The sequence below is a fragment of the Cheilinus undulatus genome, linkage group 12, assembly GCF_018320785.1.
Source record: "Cheilinus undulatus linkage group 12, ASM1832078v1, whole genome shotgun sequence".
NCBI lineage: Eukaryota > Metazoa > Chordata > Actinopteri > Labriformes > Labridae > Cheilinus > Cheilinus undulatus.
In genome coordinates, this window is record NC_054876.1 from 13,301,293 (window position 1) to 13,320,662 (window position 19,370).

General features: G+C 39.7%; 1 protein-coding gene and 1 long non-coding RNA gene across 3 annotated transcripts in view; one reads left to right on the top strand and one right to left on the bottom strand.

The window, feature by feature from the left end:
* LOC121519254 overlaps positions 1-19,370 on the top strand; it is a 117,513-nt gene that overhangs the window by 26,148 nt on the left and 71,995 nt on the right. The window contains exon 3 of the long non-coding RNA XR_005992692.1: positions 11,077-11,156. This is a non-coding gene — a long non-coding RNA (uncharacterized LOC121519254). The remainder of the gene's footprint in view (positions 1-11,076; positions 11,157-19,370) is intronic.
* hrh2b (histamine receptor H2b) lies at positions 658-18,065 on the bottom strand. Of its 2 annotated transcripts, XM_041802094.1 has the most exons (4): positions 17,990-18,065; positions 15,296-15,377; positions 4,465-5,332; positions 658-2,438 (listed from the first exon to the last, which is right to left on the bottom strand). In XM_041802094.1, exons 3-4 carry the CDS (start codon positions 5,083-5,085, stop codon positions 1,959-1,961), a joined length of 1,101 nt encoding a protein of 366 aa, XP_041658028.1. In that variant the 5' UTR covers positions 5,086-5,332; positions 15,296-15,377; positions 17,990-18,065; the 3' UTR covers positions 658-1,958. The 2 variants fall into 2 exon arrangements, with proteins under 2 accessions (XP_041658028.1, XP_041658029.1); XM_041802095.1 differs by lacking the exon at positions 15,296-15,377 and having other exon boundaries at positions 17,990-18,058.

The following is a 19,370-nucleotide window of genomic DNA, read 5'->3' on the forward strand; positions in this document are numbered from 1 at the left end:
GGGATACTTCAGCATTTTGGCAAATTCGTCCATTGCCATAACTCCTATAATCTTAGTAATAGGTTCGTTACCTTCAGTTGTCGGTGCAAGCTGTTTTAGATCGGCCGCTTCCGATCTTCCGATCTCGGACCTGCTGTGCCAGCTCAATGTAAGCAGACGGTGTTCCGGCTTTCCCTCATCAAACTCATCAAATACACAATCCAACAACTCCAAAATGCTCTCGTGGACAAATTGTGACCTGTACATTCACCACGCTATGAAATAATCATGGAACATTACCAGACGGAGATGTTTTAAAGCTAAATGCAAAGCCGGAACTACACTCCAGGCATGGCTGCTGCACTGTGTCACTCCGCCCAGTGGTTTACTCAAGAAATAGTTCCGAGTATTTACTTCATGCGGCATAATGTTACATAATTATACATTATTATTTCATAGCGTGGTGAATGTACAGGTCACAACTTGTCCACGAGAGCGTTTTGGGGTTGTTGGATTGTGTATTTGATGAGTTTGATGAGGGAAAGCCGGAATACCGTCTGCTTACCTTGAGTTGGCGCAGCAGGTCCGAACTCTGCAGCGGCCAATCTAAAAACAGCTTGCACCGACAACTGAAGGTAATGAACATATCACTAAAACTATAGGATTATGGCAATGGATGAATTTGCCAAAATTTTGAAGTATCCCTTTAAGTTTTGAATGTTTTGCCCTTGAAGTCTACAGAGTCAGCAGATGTAAGCAGTTTAAGTTTTATCATAGGAGTGTTGGAAACATATGGCTGTAAGTATGACTACATATAATGTTTCTTAAGAAATACTTTATCTCAGATGCTAATTTTTGTTTACCTATAAAAGGGAATTTTTATTTTGTGTTAGCAACAAGCTAACATGCCCTTGCTAGATTTGTTTAGAGGAATGTAGATGGAACTGTATAGAGCATCATTTAAGAATGTATTAAACAGCTTGGTCTCAGTGAACATGCTATGATACCTCAGTTAAGTTAGAAATAATGTTTTCTTTTGCTTGCACAGTTTTACAATGCCTTCCTGTGTGAGGTCTCAAAGCAGCCAAACTAAGAAGAAACTGTCTCTACCTCACAAAGAAGTGTCTGCCAAACTAAACAGGAATGTTCAAGGGATGGAGAACACAAATCATGCTTTTATCTAATGAGATACTCTACTTTGAACCTAAATTTGTTGGCATTTAGCCTTTCAAAACAAAATTTCCCTTTCCAAATTCACATTTATCTTTTTGCATTGTCCAAAAACTAGCTATTGGAGTTTTGACAAACTGAATACAACCAGCCTTATTTTTTTCATTGTGAATCTTCAGTCAGACTTCACTAAATAATCTGACCTCATTGCTGCAGCATTTTTAACCCTTACTTTCTGGCATGGCTGGATTAAATAACCCTCAAAGCCAACGTCTTCTCCAGGTGCAGTCTGTCTATTCAAACTTCAGGAAGCCACTGAGGTCAACCAGCTTGGGTCAAGTCAAACATACACATGTTGTAAATATCAAATAAACCTGCTGGTGACTGATTCACTCCTATTGGCAGGGCTGAGGAGAGAAAAATAAACCTTAGGAGCAAATTTTTAACCATCCCTGTCTCCATGTAGTTTGCTAGGAAACTTATTGAATCATCTATTTTCCACCCTGCTTTCCTTTTATTTTGAATGACGTCGTTTTTTATTTCCTGCACATTTTCAAAACATCCCATTGATTGTACAATTTAAAAACATGAAAAAAGTGTGCACCTATGGAATAGAAATTCTATAAAGAACAGAAAGAACATTTATACATTCATGATGTGCCGTGGGCTTCACACAAACTGTCTTTGGCACGTTATACATCTAACTGATACTGCAAATGGTTAGCTGATCAGCTAATGCAAGAGGTGGAGCATGTTTTTCATTTATAAAATTTTGCTGCTGGCGTGCAGTCTAACAGATGCATAGTGTTTCATCTTGGCTCATCAGGTATGCCGTTCCTCCCATACAGTGTGAGGCTCTTCACCTCTGTGTCTTTAGTAATTGTGTCTGTATGTTTTTCAGACTGCTGGGAAAGCCTTTGTCCATTCATAAAGGTCAATCGTTTATGCCCAGACCCATTAGTGAGCTGTAGTTTTCTGCGATGCAGCCCTCTGCAGCGGAGCAGCTCTCCGTACGCCTTCCTAAAATCCCTGTTGAAGGCTGGATACAGGATGGGGTTAAGAGCTGAGTTAAAATAGCCCAGCCACAGCACCACAGAGTGTAGCGTGTTCGGGGGGTATGTCTTTGCCCTCATGCCCATGAAGGTGAAGTAGGTGAAGTAGGGGAACCAGCAGATGACAAAGGCCCCGAGTACAGCTGCCAGGGTCACTGTCGCTTTGTGCTCCCGGGCGATGGCTGCCGTTGATGCTGTGCGTGCAAATGATGGAGTGGCAGCACGAATACGGCGTGCCTAACAACAAAAAGAAAGGTTAGAGAGAGCTGGAGGACACAGGAAGTGAGATGACCTGTCAGTGATCTGATAAAAGAATAAATTCAGCCTTATTTTACTATTAAAAATGACTTTGACACTCTTTGAACTGACCCCCCATCAACCTGTGAACTCGCGCACAGTCGCGGAGACAGTGACTTTGTTCACATGGACTGGAGTATCCTGGTTATTTGTCATATCCCGGTTTTGTTCATACTCATGAAACTGTGTTTATATGTGCACAGAGAAACCTGGTTATTCATATCCCAGTATACATGAGAAAACTAGTATCCCGGTTTCTAATAACTGAATTATATCTGTGCAGGCATCTGTGATGCTACTTTTACAACACAAAATGAAGTAAGTTTGAAATTTGAGAAAAACTAGATCACTGTTGATTATTTTGGACTTAACTCTAGTAAATGCCAACATCATGTTGCAGAAATGTTCCAGCAACAGGAGAAAACAAAAACATTCTCATTTATATGAAGAATGTGTGCTTACAGGTCATAAAGCAACTACAGAAAAGAAACTGAGAGGATGGCAAGGAGTGAAAGAGAGATCTCAAATTATTAGACTTATATAACATTTTGCTTTAAATTAAGACTGTAAGGAGATTATAATTAATATTGTTAATCATTATGAAAGTTTGGTGGAGATGCCAAGAAAGAGCTAACAATCCAGCAGATGACAAAATCCACTAAATAACTGTCTCAGGAAAAACTTTAAATAAAAGCATGTGAAACACAGGTAGCTCAAAGTTGGTCTTGATAAAGATTGAGCTTTTACTTTGAAAAGTACACCGGAAGAGTCATCGTTTAAAAATTTCAGGCCTGGGATGCTCTTACCAAGTGCCGTCTTTTAAACTTTGGCTCACAGAGCTCGAATTCTCGTCATTCTCTGTCTCCACAGTAAACTATGCTCACGCTTCATTTGTGGCTGAAAACTTTAACTGTTCAGTTTACTTTTTTTTAAAGTATGAGTGCATTTTGACACAAAACTGTTCACCAGTTCACAGCCTCATCTGCTTCACACACAGTCGCCGAATTGTCTCTATTTGGGTAGAGCAAACCAGCTGTTCCTCTGCCACACAGTTACAGTATTTCAAAGTATCTGAAGCGAAATTAAGTTGAATCAAAGCTCTGCCTGCGCAGGTAGTCTGCAGCTGTCATTTTCTTCTGGAATTCTTCAGGTAGCAAAACCGGGTTTCTCAAAACTGTGATTCTGTAGTATGCTGTTTTCTGAAGAGGTGCTCTTCATATACTCAGAAAACCCAACAGAAACCAGGATGCGCAAGTCCATGTAAACAAAGTCAGAGGTGACGTCAGCATTAGATGAACGGTCAGGATCCCTCTTGTATTGTGGCCAGTCTGTCGGCCAAGCCAGGACAAGATTTTGGTTGCATAGTCTGACATGGTGCTGTCGTGTGCAACCAAAAAAATCATGTTGTCTGAGCTGGGCTTGAGCTAGCCTGAAATTGAGAACGACACTGCAAGTGCAACAAGCACAGTTAAGACATTTCATTCAAGGAAGGCAGCACATCCAGTAATGAAGCTTCTACTTCAACACAGCATGAATTTGAGAGGAAAGACCCTATTATTATTATTATTGTGTTACTGTCCTCTATACACACCCCAGCTACAGGTACCTGTAGCAGCAAAGTAGGTGACCCACCAGCAGTATTAGATATGGTTGGCATAAACCCCTGTTAAACAAAATTCATTCATATACAGTGCATTATTTTTCTCTGCAAAACAAACCTTAACAACAAAAGAAAAACGGCCTAATCAAGAATCAGTAAGAACTGAAATTTGAACTAGAATCAAAAGATGCTATAAAGAGACTCCAGAGACTGGTGGATTTTGGTTTCCAGTTACTTCAATGTCTGTTGCAAAGGTTTGTTCCCATTAAAATGCAGATCACTGCTCTTAAATCAAATCTTGTTGGATTTCCAAAGTTATGCATGACCTTTTGATACCCAAGCTCATAAAATGAAATAAGCACTGACCTGTTCTCGTGCCACTCTGAATATGCAAAGGTACATCCCACACATAAGCAGCAGAGGCAGGTAAAATGAGCCAAAAGTATAAATTAACACGTAGTTGTTATGCCATTCAAACTGGCAGTAGCGGCCTTCCATGTCCTCGTCTCCAATGCTCCAGTCCAAGTGCTGCACTTTGTAGTCCATTGTGTTCAGGCCCAGGTGGATGGGCACAAAGGACACAGCCAGTGACAAGGTCCAGATGGCAATCATGCCCAGTGTCACCCTCAGAGGCGTAACTCTCCGGGAGTAGCTGAGGGGAGCTGAAATGGCGAGGTATCGGTCCACACTGATGGCCAGCAGGGTCAGTATGGAGGCTGTGCACAGCATGACATCTGTGGAAATGTAGATATTACACAAGGTTCCTCCGAGGGGCCATTTTCCACCACGGAGCTCTGAAGTGGCAGAAAAGGGCATCACCAGGAGGCCAAGAAGAAGATCTGTTACCGCCAGCGACACCACAAAGCAGTTAGCAATACGCCACAGACGACGGCTGAGCCCTACAGCCAAACACACCAGTACGTTTCCACCAATGGTCAGGATGATGAAAGACACCAGGACGAGCCAGCGGAGAGCTGTAGAGATCATGGTGATCCCCCTCCTCAGACACTGGGCAGGCAGAGCTGCTGGAATGGTCTCAGTTTGAAAACAGGCTCACCTCCTTTATTCCAAAATGTCTTGATGACTGCCAGTTCACTTTCCCATCAGACGACCCTCTTCATGGCTCCTGTGTGTTGAAGGTAAACCCATTTACTAGTGACAGAGTGGAGAGCACTTCCCAGCCATCATTATCTTCTATCATCGAGCCACTTCAGAGCCTGAGGGGAGCACTTCCCTGGTGAAGAACAAAATTGACAGTCAGGACTAGAAAATATACACCAAAAAGTACCTTCAAATAAATCTGTACAGTGAATGATACATCTGAGTAGGTGCTAGAGATTATACTATTTATTCTGTCATGGTGGGGCTATTTTATTACATAATTTTGATTACTACAGAATTGAATCTTGTTTGAAACAGAGGGGTCTGTGGATTAACTATAAGTTTTAGTTGGAATGCATGATTGGGTTTTTATGTATCTGGGTTTCAGTCTCCAACCTTAGTCGCAAGTAGTTAGAGATAAACTGATTTTGAAAACAAGAGCCCAAAGCAATTGGTGAAATAACAGTTTATTAGGGATGCACTGAAACCACATTTCTCCAGACCAGGTACGAGTACAAGTTCTTATATTGGGGTACTCACTGATACAGAGTAAAATGAGTACTTTAGGATACCATGACTCTTCTTAAAATTATTTTGAAAGTTTATTTTATTTTCAATAGATGCTCTTCGTCCCTCCTCCTCTACTTTTGTCATCCTCATTTATGTTAAAATATCACCAAACTGCAGACATGACTTTGACTATGTACTCACAGTGAGAGGCTAACATCATGCTTTATATGAAACCTGCATCTGCTGTATCTGCAATGTTTTTTGAGTGTGAGTACAAGGTCTTATGCTTGGTATCAGCACTGATTCTAGTATCAGTAGCTACTTTTGTATCTAGCCCATACAGTCCTTGGTGCTCATCATAGACTATGAGAATTAGAGATGGACTATCAAAGACATCACCCATTGGTTTCTAAAGACACATTTTGCAGAGTGGTTGTCTTGTTTATGTCAGTCTAGACAGATAAAAAGACTTATCTGAGTTGGATCATTAGTAAGCTGCTCAGTTAAATTATGCTCATAATTATGCAAATGTACACAGAATCTTTCCAGTGACATCTCTTTTGTTCAGGCCTTTTAACACATGGTGATATGCCCAGAGAATGCTGGTGGTTTTCAGGCCTGTGGAACATCCACAGCATGACAAGGGGCTTGTGACGACCCTACTACCCCACCTGGACGGTACCCTAGGCTGAGCTTACTCACTGCATCTACCCCTTACTCTACCCTAAAGGGTTGGACTTTCTTATTTATTTAACAGATTACTTTCTCATGCCCCTGGTAATATGCAAGGACATACAGTGCACAGCCAGGGTTGTGTCAATCCTCTTTTCAGCCTGATGGTGCACTTAAGTGGCTTACTTGCCACATCTACACCTTACATCAGCCTCAAGTTTTGGCCCAAGCACGCCTACCCAGAGCTGTATGTTGTTTGTTTGTTAAAGATTTTATTCAGGGTGATTTTGCTTTTTATTTGTGAAGGACAGGACGGTGGACAGCTTAGCAAACCACGCAGCAGGCATGTCCATGTTGGCCCCATATGGGTTATATGTGGGCTACAATCTGGGTCCCATGTGGGTTTGTCCATGGGTTCCATGGTGCCTGCACCTGTGATTGCCCATGTGAACTGCAAGTGTGGATCAGCCCATAGGAGACCCATATAGGCCCCGTCTAGAGATCCTTGCCCATGTTTACAGTAGGATCTATCTTGGAAGTCTAGACATGGGGCCTTTATGGGACTCATAAGGGCTGATCCACACTTGCAGTTCACATGGGCAATCACAGATAGGGCCACCATGGAACCCACAGACAAACCCACATGGGGCCCATACTGGAGCCCACATACTGTATAACCCATGTGGGGCATAAGGACATGCTGGCTGGGCAGCGTGATCGAGTTGAGAATGATGTGAGAACTTGAACCTGTGCTGCCCGCTTTTAGGACTATCTTTTGAACATTGGAACAGAGAACAACAAACATAAACACTTGATTCAAGAGGCTATTGAAATCAGGAAGCTGGGAAAAGACCCCAAAAAAGACAGCCTCATAGACCTGTCAGGTCCATCAGGTTGACCACGCCTGGGAAGAACGGCATATAAGGACACATCACAGTGGTCAGGTGACGCTTCTGAGGAAGACTGCAGATGACAGTCGAAACATGTCAAGGTAAAAAACAAACATCTACAATTAGTCTGAAAATGAAACACAAGATAGGAAGCTTTTGAACATGGACCACAGCATAACTGCTAAGCCATCAGCTCACACCGATTCAGTAAATAAACACCTATTTAAAACATTCATCTTTTGAGGGGTTATGAGTCAGTCAGAAAATGCAAACTGTAACTGTTCTTCCAGGCATGATTCAACGTACACTTTAGGGTGTGCACAGTGTGCCTTACATTGCTTTTTTGCTGAACAGTTGGTGCTTGTATTTTCAGATTGAACTCTTGACTCATTCAATTACGCCTTCACAAGATGAACTGAGCAAAGCAAACCCAAAGTTTCCTTTAATAAGCACCTCTATGTGACACTACAAAGACCCAGCAGCGCTTCTACTCTTTTGTCTTCAAACCCATTTAATCCACCAAGGGAACAATCGAAATGTCGAGTCAGAAAGTCCATCTGAACAATAAAATCCCCCTGTAAGTCACTTTTCATACACTTTATGCTCCACTTTATCTAAAAAGTTGCTTCTACATGAGTTAATATGAGTCAAACTGTTTCCACCATTGTTCACACAGCAGCTGTCATTTATTCCTTTTACTAAACTCCATTGTTACGTTAGCAGCACCAGTGCTACTTTCCTTTGTCATACCTAACCAGGATTATGGACATCCCCGGTGCTACTCACACAATGACAGAGCTGATTTTCTCTTCCCTTGGAGGCTTAGTGGTTATTATATCATTGCTTTGGATGTCTTAAGCTGACATTACACAGCTTACACATGATAGCCCTTATGCTAACAAATGAGACAGAGAGTAGAGTGAAGAAGTTCAAACCATGATATTTTCAGCACTTTAGCAGGTCTGGATGTCTACATGAAATAAGTGGATGGACTTGGATGATAAAAGACTCCGACAGAGTTAAAAGAACGTACCTTTGTATAAACATATGTCGAGGTAGGGGACATTTTCCTTGGAGATGGGAGAATTTACGAGAGAGAAAACACTCGCTACAGTGTGGGCTGTGCCATACTTTACATCACTGTCAGGCTTATTCAAGGCAAGAACTTAAAAACAATCATAAAACATTCAGTAGCAGTTTGAGGAGTAAAGTAAACAAATCCAAACTCTCCAGTCTAAAAAAAGGTTGTATCCAAATAGAGACTGTTTTGATTGAAAAATTGCATACACATGTGTCATTTACAGTGCCAGTAATACGTATTCTCCCACTTGAATGTTTTGTTCTTTTATTGATTTCATAAATCATCAGTCATGGTCAATATAAGTTGACTTTTTTGACAAAAAGAATAAACAAACCCCTTTTCATTGTCAGAGTGAAAATAGATTTTGACAAGTAATGTCAATTAAACAAAAAACATTAAAAAAAGTGACTGCAGAAATATTCACTCCCCTTTAAATTGACTAACCTATTTCAACAGAGGTCCAACCAACTGGGGCTCACAATTATTGAAATGGGGATCACCTGAGTGAAGTGAATGTTTCTCAAATGATTGTAGTATAAATACACCTGTCTGAGAGGTCCAATCACTGGTAAGTCAGTATTCCTGGCTACCTTTACACCATGAAGTCAAAAGAACAACCCAAGCAAATCAGGGAAAATGTAATTGAAAAGTATAAGTAAGGGGTTGGATGCAAAAAAAAAAAAAAAATCAAGGCATTGAACATCTAATGGACTTTAGTTAAATCCACGAAGAAATAGAAGGAATATGGCACATATATAAATCTATCTAGATCAGGCCATCCTCACAAACTGAGTAAAGAAGGAGGCAAGTAAGAGGCCACCAAGACACCTCTGACTACTCTGAAGGAGTTACAAGCTTCAGCAGCTGAGATGGGAGAGACTCTGCATACAAGAACTGTTGCCTGGGTTCTTCACCAGTCAAAGCTTCATGGCAGAGTGGCAAAGACAAAGCTGATTGAAGACTTAAATATTGATTGGAGTTTGCCAAAGGGGATATGGGAGACTCCATGGCCAAAAAGAACAAAATTCTTTGGTCCGATGAGTCCAAAACGATGCTTTTTGGCCATCAGACAAGACGCTATGTTTTTTAGACACCAAACACTGGGCATCACCACAAACACAATATCTTGGAAGCACTGTGATGGCAGCATCATGCTTTGGGGATGCTTCTTAGCAGCCAGCCCTGGAAGGCTTGTGAAGGTCGAGGGCAAAATGAATGTGGCAAAATATACAAAAAAATCCTGGAGGACAATCTTACTCAGTCTGCAAGAGAACTAAAAAAATCAACATTATGCTGACAATGATTGATATCTATATTCAATAAAAGGGCAAAACATCCATGGGGGGGTGACTACTTTTATTTGCACTGTACTTCCATTTATGAAAGGGATGAACGGAGCTCATTTTTCCTTCCTTAATGATTATGCAAATAACTTTACATGATTGGAAGTGGATCTGTATGAACCCCCACACTTCATTTCACCATATAGAATGAAGCCTTATTTTTATCATTCCCTGTTGTGTCATTAGATATTTTAAGAGGAAAATTTGTAGTCAGTGATAAGAAATGGTCAGCAAAGATGTGTTTCAGATGTTTTTCTTTTCATATTTGTAACATTTATGCTGAAGTATTGGCTATATTAAAAAAATGTTTATCTATAACAGCCTTTGCATGTTGTTTGACAGTGCATACTCACATGTTTCATCCTGTTTTTAATTCATGTGCAGATAAGGAGTTATCTTACCAAAAGGCCATCTGATGTACGGCAATAAAATATGGATGACATTTAGCTTGGACTGATAGTTCTCAAATTCTCTTATTAAAATGTGATGTGTAAATATTTGATGCAGTGTGTATTATGAACACAATATGACTGAATCCAGATGCTATATGATGCTCAGTTCACCCTCAACCCTCTACTTTCAATGAAAAACTTGGATTTGAGAAGTGAATTTAAAGAATTACCTCTTAAATACCACATGAAATATGTGACACTTGTTGAGTGAAGAGCCCTTTTTATCTCTCAAAGCTACAGCATTTCCATTACACACCTTAGCTAACCTCTCTCTGCAAACATGATCCTTCCAAAAGGTGACACACAGGCAATATTGTGGTGGTGGACATGACAGCGTATCAGCACCTGAGACTTTATGACACCTGATACACAAAACAAGCTGTTCATTCATCTTTAGTTCCAGGAACATTATGAAAACTATAAGAACACAGAGAAGTCAACATTTCCTTTTTGTTTAGGAAGTGTTTTATTTTTAGTTTTGGGGCGGGAATTGTGGGGATTTACGACTTTTTGCTTGGATGACTTTTACGTTGCAATTATGTGAAGTGTTTGCAGTGACACTGATAAGAACAGCATATAGATATTTATAATGCTCAAGTTATAGGATAGCGGAAATTATGGGGGTTATCATAAAACTATCTGAAGTATGATCATGAAGTTTTATGAAAAGAGAAGCACAGCATGACCTCTCTCCTGTTCAAAATCCAATTTCTACCAGACCATACCACCTCAGTTTTATTGCCTTTATCATTTCAATGTCATTTTCTTCGCTAATGTAAACAGCCTTCCACTGAAGTTTACAGAGCAGAAAATAAAAAGATTGTTTATAATACACTTATCTTTCTCACCTGTAGTTATTACTATGAGCTCCAAGCATTGACCTTGACAGGAGTATCTGAAGTGTTTTCATGGTGAGTTTTCTCTTTCAGGTGTCAGGCTGCCTCAACATTTTGGTGTGGATGCTGAAGCTATGTACATCCTGAAAGAAGCCGATCATACACTGCTCAAGGTTAGTTATTATTTTTCCATTTACGGTCAATATTAAAAGATTAACAATCAGCTGAATTGCTCAATTGAGCTTGCTCAGTGCTTCAGTAGTTGTCCGACTACTCAAATAACTTTTTCCACAGTTTCTACAGAGTCACACAAGACCATTCACGCCACATTTATACATTAATGGTGAACGTTGGTATGAAAAGTGTCTTTCATTTTTAACTGATACATTCACACCACTAACAGTGGGAGCATTTTGTTGTGAACGCCTTAAACATAGACATATTGATGTGGCTTCAGGAGTTAGGAATTGCATCCCCGACATTCTGGTTGATAGACAACTGACTTAACTGACTAACCACAGCTGCTTTTCCTCCCACCTTTCCAAAGACAAGTATGCAGTGCTAGAATTCAGGGCAGAACAGCAATGAGTAGCAGAGCTGCACTAATAAAACCAAGTTTTGCTAGAAATTTGTGGGCTATTGGCTCTGCCCTCATTAGGTCATGATCTAAGGGGTGTCATTACAGTAGGATGCCAACTCTGTTAGAATGGAAGTGACAGTGATGGTACAATATATGTCCTGTTTTAGAAGTAGTTCCGTGAATGATGGCTCACTGAAGCCTTTAGCTTTGCAGCCTAAAGCTAATGATAGCTTTAGCAAACATAGTGAAAGCTAAAGTAGCTATGTTAGTAGCTGGCTTTAGCTATATTTGCTAAAGCTATCATTGCTAAAGCTAAAGCCAACATAGCTACATTAGTTTTAGCTACATAGCAAAAGCTAACAAAGCTTTGTTGACTTTAGCTATGTTAGCTGAATTTTAATGATTTCATTGAGTACAAGCTTTATTCGACTATATTCGGCTATATTCATTGTTTTGCAATGATGTTTTACAGTTCAGATTTTTAATTCATACCTTTCCTGTCCAAGCCCTTACTTGAAATTTAATGGGATATTAATTTTGAAAGTTTTTCCATGTATTTCCATCCTGACAGTGGTGGTGTCTGATGGCAGTGGTCTGCAGAGAGGGTATGTGATGTCGCTTTCACACCAGAGCTGTTTGGTATGCTTACCTGGTTTGTTTCCCTGAATAGTTGGTTTAGTTTGGAGAGGAATAAGCAAAAGCTCATTTGAGCTCTGGTCCACTTAAAAAAAAAAAAAGGGAGGTCTCAGTTCGCTTCCAGACAAACCCTGGTGTGGTTCGGTTGTGGTGTGGAAGTAAAGCAGAGCAACTTGTGAACCAAAGGCAGGGAGTAGCATAAAGCTTAATGAAAAACAGATACATATATGTAAAACACATTCAAATAAATGCCAGCACCATGCTCAGCATCTGTGTAACTATGGCAACATATCATAATCTCTCACTCTCATTTTGGCTCACCTCCCTCTTTCGTACTGATTCATTTGTATCATGTAAAGGACAACATGCTGGTTCATTTAATCGAGAGCATTAAAGTGGAATAATGTTGCAATTTCAGCTCTGACTTGAACTGAGTCCCCTGGTCTATCAGGTGTGAAAACAACCTGAGAAAGGCGGTCTACAGGCAGTCTGTCTTGGCATAATCCTGCACTATATGTAAACAGTAGTAGCTTGTACTGTAAAGCATACCAAAAGATTTCCAAGATCTTAACCAATTTTTCAGAAAACAAAAAATTTTTCCACATGGTGACAAATAGTCACTGATTATCCAGTATTGCTCGTATAGTGTGTGGTGTTGAACGAGAAGATCAACTTAGAACACCGAGCACTAACAAATTCCAATCACCCACTACCAGAGTCTCTTCTTGGTCTCTCAAAACACCAAATCTGGGGCGGTTCAATGTGACCTTAGAGCGAAGAAGCTACTGTAGTTAAATTTAAGTGACATGCCTTGTCAGTTTGTCTGTGGTCTGTTTTATAGAACACATAGTTAAATACTCATTTTGTTGCCACAAATCAACAAGTTTCTCCTCCATTTCTGACGTTCACCCAACTTCATCCCATTCCCACTTGGGAACAGGATAAAGTTTACTAGCCCTATCTATGGTGCTGCTGTTTACTTTCATTACCATGGCTGTATTTTTTTGGTTTACTTCCTCCTTCTGTTAGCTTGCATCTTAATGGACTATTCTTCTTGATCATGTCACATTTCTGCTCATGTGTGATTGGCTGTCCTCGGTGCCCACTACACACATCAGGATTCCTGGTCTTAAATATTGAACATGTTTAATGTTACTATGTTCGGTCGGAGTGCCTTCGATCAGAGACGGGGAAAATATGCTCATAACATATCACACACTCAAGGGTAATCTGGCAAGATAATTTTAAGAACCATCCTATAATAGGGCCTTTGCTGACTTTGGTCAGAAGGGAGGATTCAGGCTGACAATCAGCACAGTGTGGCTTTTATTCTAGATTTCATGGTAAACAAACAAAAACTAATATCATCACCAATATCAGAAGTATCTGGTGTTTAACTGTTAAAATCTAACTTACTTGTAACCTGAGTGAGGAGACAATACAATGTGTGTGGTAGTAAAACATCTTTTAAATATCTCCCTCCCTTGTGCACAAAAACTCAATAACCTATCCTCCTGACTGCAGATCTTTCTTCACGGTTCCTCTAACTGTGAGTAAAGCCATTTCCGCTGAACCACTCTTTAAGCCTTATCTAACAACTCAGTTAGTCTTAAGTTGTAAGGTTTTTAACAATGTCAATAGATTCCCCTCAGGGACAAACACTTCTGGTTTCCATGGTGACTCTGTTTGTTCTGCACTGACTGAGTTTAACGTTGTCCCTGGTCAGCCTGCTGCTCTTGTAAGAGGAAGAACTGAAGTATAAGCAAGCGATCCATGTTTGTCTTCACTTTCGTTTTGCTTTGATGTTGAAGCACCACGGCAGTGAGGTAACAGCTGAAACACAACACTGAAGTATCAGGATGAGAACCTGAGATCATTATACAGTCATCTGAATAATTAATAAACTTGTATACCCCGAACCTCTGGAAAGAAACAATCTCCTATTTTCTTGACATGAGAAAAATATGGCAGACAATATATTCTCAAAGTCAAAGTCATTTCAAAGTTTTGTTTTATTGTTATTTTTAGAAGGGCTCTACAGACTTACAGGGAAGGTATTGATCAAAGGAGCCTGCCATCTGATCCCTAAATCAATATGAAGAGAAAGGTGGGTACATAATGTATTTAGTACACACTGTACACATGATGACTGAGGGTCACATACTGTACCATCACTCTTCATGTCACCACTCATTTGAGACATAAATTATTTCTCAAGTCTACCTTGCTGTTTATGTAAGGGCTCATTAATAATTACAAATTAAGTTACAGCTAAGCTATGGACTGATACCTTTGGACAAGCATCTGCTTTACACTAGAAACTCAATATTCACAACAGCTATTTTCTTCCTATGGCAAAGTCAGGGGTAAGAAACAGAATGCTGCCACAGTGTCACTGCTATGTTCATGTAAAGTTATGGCACCTTAAAACAATTACCATTTAATGGGTTCTACATTAATAAATGACTAAAGACCAGACTACACTATTTTTTTTTTGTCTTTTGCAGTGGCACCATGTGAGACTATATAATACTAATCTCGCCCTGCTTTGCCACTATACAAGTGTAATCCTGACCAATCATCGTATGCTGTCTTCATGACTGACCTAGCAACTATGGTGAGTTCATCTGTTGTTGGGGAGGCAGGTCAAGCAACAGTTTGCTACAGGGCTAGCTGAATTAACTTAATCAACACAGATGAAACAAACATGGACTTGTCCTTTAGTATCAAGAAGAGGACAACATGGACTGATTAGCTTTCAAACAGAACTCGGGATCTCTGTTGTCTGTCTTGCTGTTGTCTTTCATACTTTTTATATAATAATGTGGTTTCACTTTTCCAGAAAGTGAGGATTAAACAGCGTTACACTCCGTAAGCAGCTACATGAAGCCTTTTTTATCGGTGATGCTGTTTGTCTTATCCTTACAAATAAAGTTTAAAGTGCTGCTTATGATCCCCTGTTCTCATTCAGAGGTTTAGGGCTATTTTGACTTATCAGCATCATTCAGTGCTTTGGTGAACCTAGCTGTTATTGCTAACTGCTAATTAGCCTGGTGTCTTGTATTGATAGAGATTGGTGTTTCTGCAGTGTTTTACCTTGTTTATTGCACAGCTTTCATGACTCATGTCCAAGTCCTGTTAAAGAAATCCAACATAAGCCAGTGTCTTTGCTTTTGATCTGGTGACAGAGGATAGATACTATGATCAGTGTAAGCAGTTATTTTGGAGTTAGGAGGCATGTGCTGCATCATGCAGTTTAGTGCTGCCTGTTGGTCTAGTGTCTGGTGGCTATTTTTTAACTGCACTATGGGGGTTGTACATTTTGAAATTACTGTCAAAGCATTTACAGCCATATCAGTTCTATAAAATCTTAATGATAATTGTATTGATAAGGAACATGTGACAATATATTGCTGTATTGATTTTTTGAGCTGTGGTAACATGTGAAAAAAAAAAATAGAAAATTATCCCACCTAGCCTGTTATGCCACCCTCCAGTTATCTCCTATGTTAAGGAAAAAGATAGGGTGTGGTTAATTGTAAAATGTCTCTTTGGTAAATTATGATGTATATATATGGAGCAAATGCTATTCTATTGGTAGGCATCAGTATGCACGCTGCTGACCAGGGTGGCTGCAAGTTGAAAACTGCTAATGTCAGCGTTTATACTACTTCCTGGGAATCTGTATTTAATCGGCCTACAGGCCTGATTCCCTGTTCATTTTCCTATAATTTGTGTTTGCTTTTCAATAATCATCAAAAGCTTTTGGCTGATAGTTTGTGTTGTCATTTTTTGTTTTTGCATTTTATAATTGCTGTACTATAATGTATATTTTTTATGAATTTCCTGCCCAGGGACGACAAATGCTAAGTAGCTACATAACGAACTCTGGTCAAACAGCTGAGTTGTACATTTCCCTTGTCAAACAAACTTATCAACTTAACCAAACTAATCAAAATGATAGATAATCTTTAAAATTGGACTGATCTGGAGTCATTATTTCCAAGGTCAAACGACATGTTTAAAGTATGATTATAGCCTGACCCAGCAGACAGGGTTTTAGGACCCATTAACCCTGAAAATTGATTGTTTCATCGTATGCGGTGTGTCATTGTGCACAAAAATCAAGGCCACAACCACCTCGATAGGAGGTCTTGCATGTTTGATTTTTCTTTCTACCTTTTATGATTTGTTCTATGTAAACCACGTCGACCAATGAGAGCACAGAGTGAGCACATGCTAAAGTCACAGATGTAAACAAACCAAATGTTGAAGTGAAAGAAGGGTCATGAAGTTGGTGCAGTGAGATGCAACTATGAGAGAGAGGAGAAGTTTGTCAAGTTGGCAACAACACCCCTGCCTTTATAAGAGGGACAGCAACAGACTGAATGAATTGTTGGCAACAGTAAATGCCTTTAGCATTATGTAATGTTTAGATAAATACATACAAATACAGTACAGAGTAGTTAATACAGTATATTTGTCTACAGTCTTGTCTCCATTTGTCATCTAGCTCAGCCTCTCTGCCTTCCAACATCGTCACACTGTTTGGGATGATTGATGCACCAACGTGTAGACTGAGTGAAAGCATGAATTTATGGCCTTGTGTTCACCTGATAGTACACAGTGACCATTGTAACAGACAATAAGATCCTGTTGTCTGAGTTCAGCATAACATTGCACAAGCATTTGAGTTTCCCACTCAGGGAACGAAATCAGAAGTACATAGCCACCAAGTGAATAAGATCAGTTACCGCCTGCTGTATCTGTGACATCATGCTCGTGTTTCACAGCTGTCATACATCATAAAGTATATCTGCAACAAAGAGGTGTGATAATCTAAACACCCCATGCTGGTCATAGAATAACAAAATCCCCTCCATTACAGAGAGAATAGTCAGTATCTGAAGAGGTAGATAGAGTCAACAGGGTGTGGTAATAAATTGGCAGAATTACAGCAGGTGAGCCAATAATATAGATACAATATAATTTAACAACATGTGTTTAATAAAACCTCTACATGGCAAGTCTCTTGGTCATTTGCCCATAAGAAATTACTGAAGGATGTTTACAGTACCTTTGTCCTTGTTCTCTAATATTTGACCTTTTGTACTTTTATTCTACCTCAATAAAAGTTAAAATGTTGACTGTCAGGAATCAGCAAGAGATTCAACACTATACGAATATTTAACTGTGATTTAAGAAGTAATAAAACAACAAAACCAACCTGTAGAAAGTAAAATAAATAAACCCAGGGTCTGTAATACTGTTGTGTATTTTTGACGCAAGCACTTAGATGACTGGAATTTTAGCCTTCACTTTTGCCCCACATCCGTGCTCATAAAACGCACAGGATTGTATTTGTTTACTAATAGTTATTCTGTTATTCTTGTGTAAAATAAAGTGTACAGTTAAGACGTGTAAATGTATGACAATACAGCAAATCTTAGGACATGGAAAGAATATGGCTTGCACTGAGAAACTACAAAATATTGACAGTCTTACAGTGTTAAGAATCAGCCAACTGTTGCTTGATCTAGTGAGCCTCACCACTCCACCTTCCTGCTCACTAACATGATGTGAATGTGTAACCAGAGGAAAAGGACACATAACTGAGTCCCTAAGCAACACATTCATGCATTAATAAACATCACAGACTTTCATATTTATGCCTGATGTTACTTTTTGCATAAACATTTTTTTGTGAATTTACATTTCAAACCAAAAGCCATTAGTGTTGTTTGTCTGCATAAAAGCCTAATTAAAGTCGCTCAAAGCGTGCTGACTCACCTCACATGGTTTGTCTTAAACAGCCGTCAGATCCTGAGCCCTGTTACCACATCATGAATGTTCTCCTCTGTTTCCCTGATCCTGTCTGAGCGTAAACTTATTTCTCCCTCCCTCCCTCTCCCTTACTCTCTCACTCCCTCCCTCTCTCGCCGTCTGTTCCCATAAATGTGTGGACAAACACTTGTAGCCTATTATCCATTTAAACTCCCATAAGCACACTCATTTACAGCTTTCCCATGAACACTGTCAATTTGTTTTTCTTTTAAAAAATGTCTTCAAAGAGGTGAGATGCTAAGCTAAGAGCATAGATGTTATGGATGAAAGCAGGTTTTTACCAAAGACTCAGTAAATTATCGATTACTTTATTGCTGTGTAAATCAATTGAGGTCATTATAATTTGGCTGTTTTGACAAAACAAAAAGAAAAGATAAAAAAAATCTCTTCTATGTTGATGTGAAAACAGATTTCCACAAAGTAATGTCAATTAAATAAAAATATGTAAGATAAAATACGTGACTGCATAAATATTCACCCCCTTTAAAGTGACTTGCCCAATACAACAGAGGTCCAGCCAATTGTGGACTTCTCACAATTAATGAAATGGGGATCACCTGAATGCGTCTCAAGTGATTGTTGTATAAAGACACCTATGTCTGGTGGGTTCTGGAGGGCGAACTCTTTAACTGGCTTTCTCTTTGCCACTCTCCCATAAAGGAGGAGGGATAAAACTGTTGAAGAACCCAGGCAACAGTTGTGGTATGCAGAGTCTCTCCCATCTAAGCTGCTGAAGCTTGTAACTTCTTCAGGGCAGCCGTAGGTGTCTTGGTGGCCTCTCACTAGTCTCCTTCTTGCACAGTCACTCAGTTTGTGAGGACGGCCTGATCAACGCAGATTTACACATGTGCCATATTCCTTGCCATGTTCTTTTGTCTTCATGGTGTGATGGGAGCCATGAATACTGATTAAGCAGTGACTTGACCCTCCAGACATAGGTATCTTTATACTACAATCACATGAGACACATTCAGGCGAGCCCCATTTCACTAATGGTGAGAAATCCACGATTGGCTGGACCTCTGTTGTATTGGGTCAGTCGCTTTAAAGGGGATGAAAATGTACGCAGTCCCTTGCTTTATCTTACATATTCTTATGTAATTGTCACTACTTTGCAGAAAACTTTTTTCACTTTGACATTAAATAGTTTATTTGGTCACAAAAGCCAAAATATATTAGCCGTGACTGATTTGTGAAATCATTAAATCCAAGGGAGTAAGTGCTTTTAATAGGCCCTTATTTTTGTATGTAGAAATATGAATTGAGTTCATTCTTAGGGTAGAGGAGACCAGGGAGAGATGCACCACATTGTAAATTGTCACTGTAG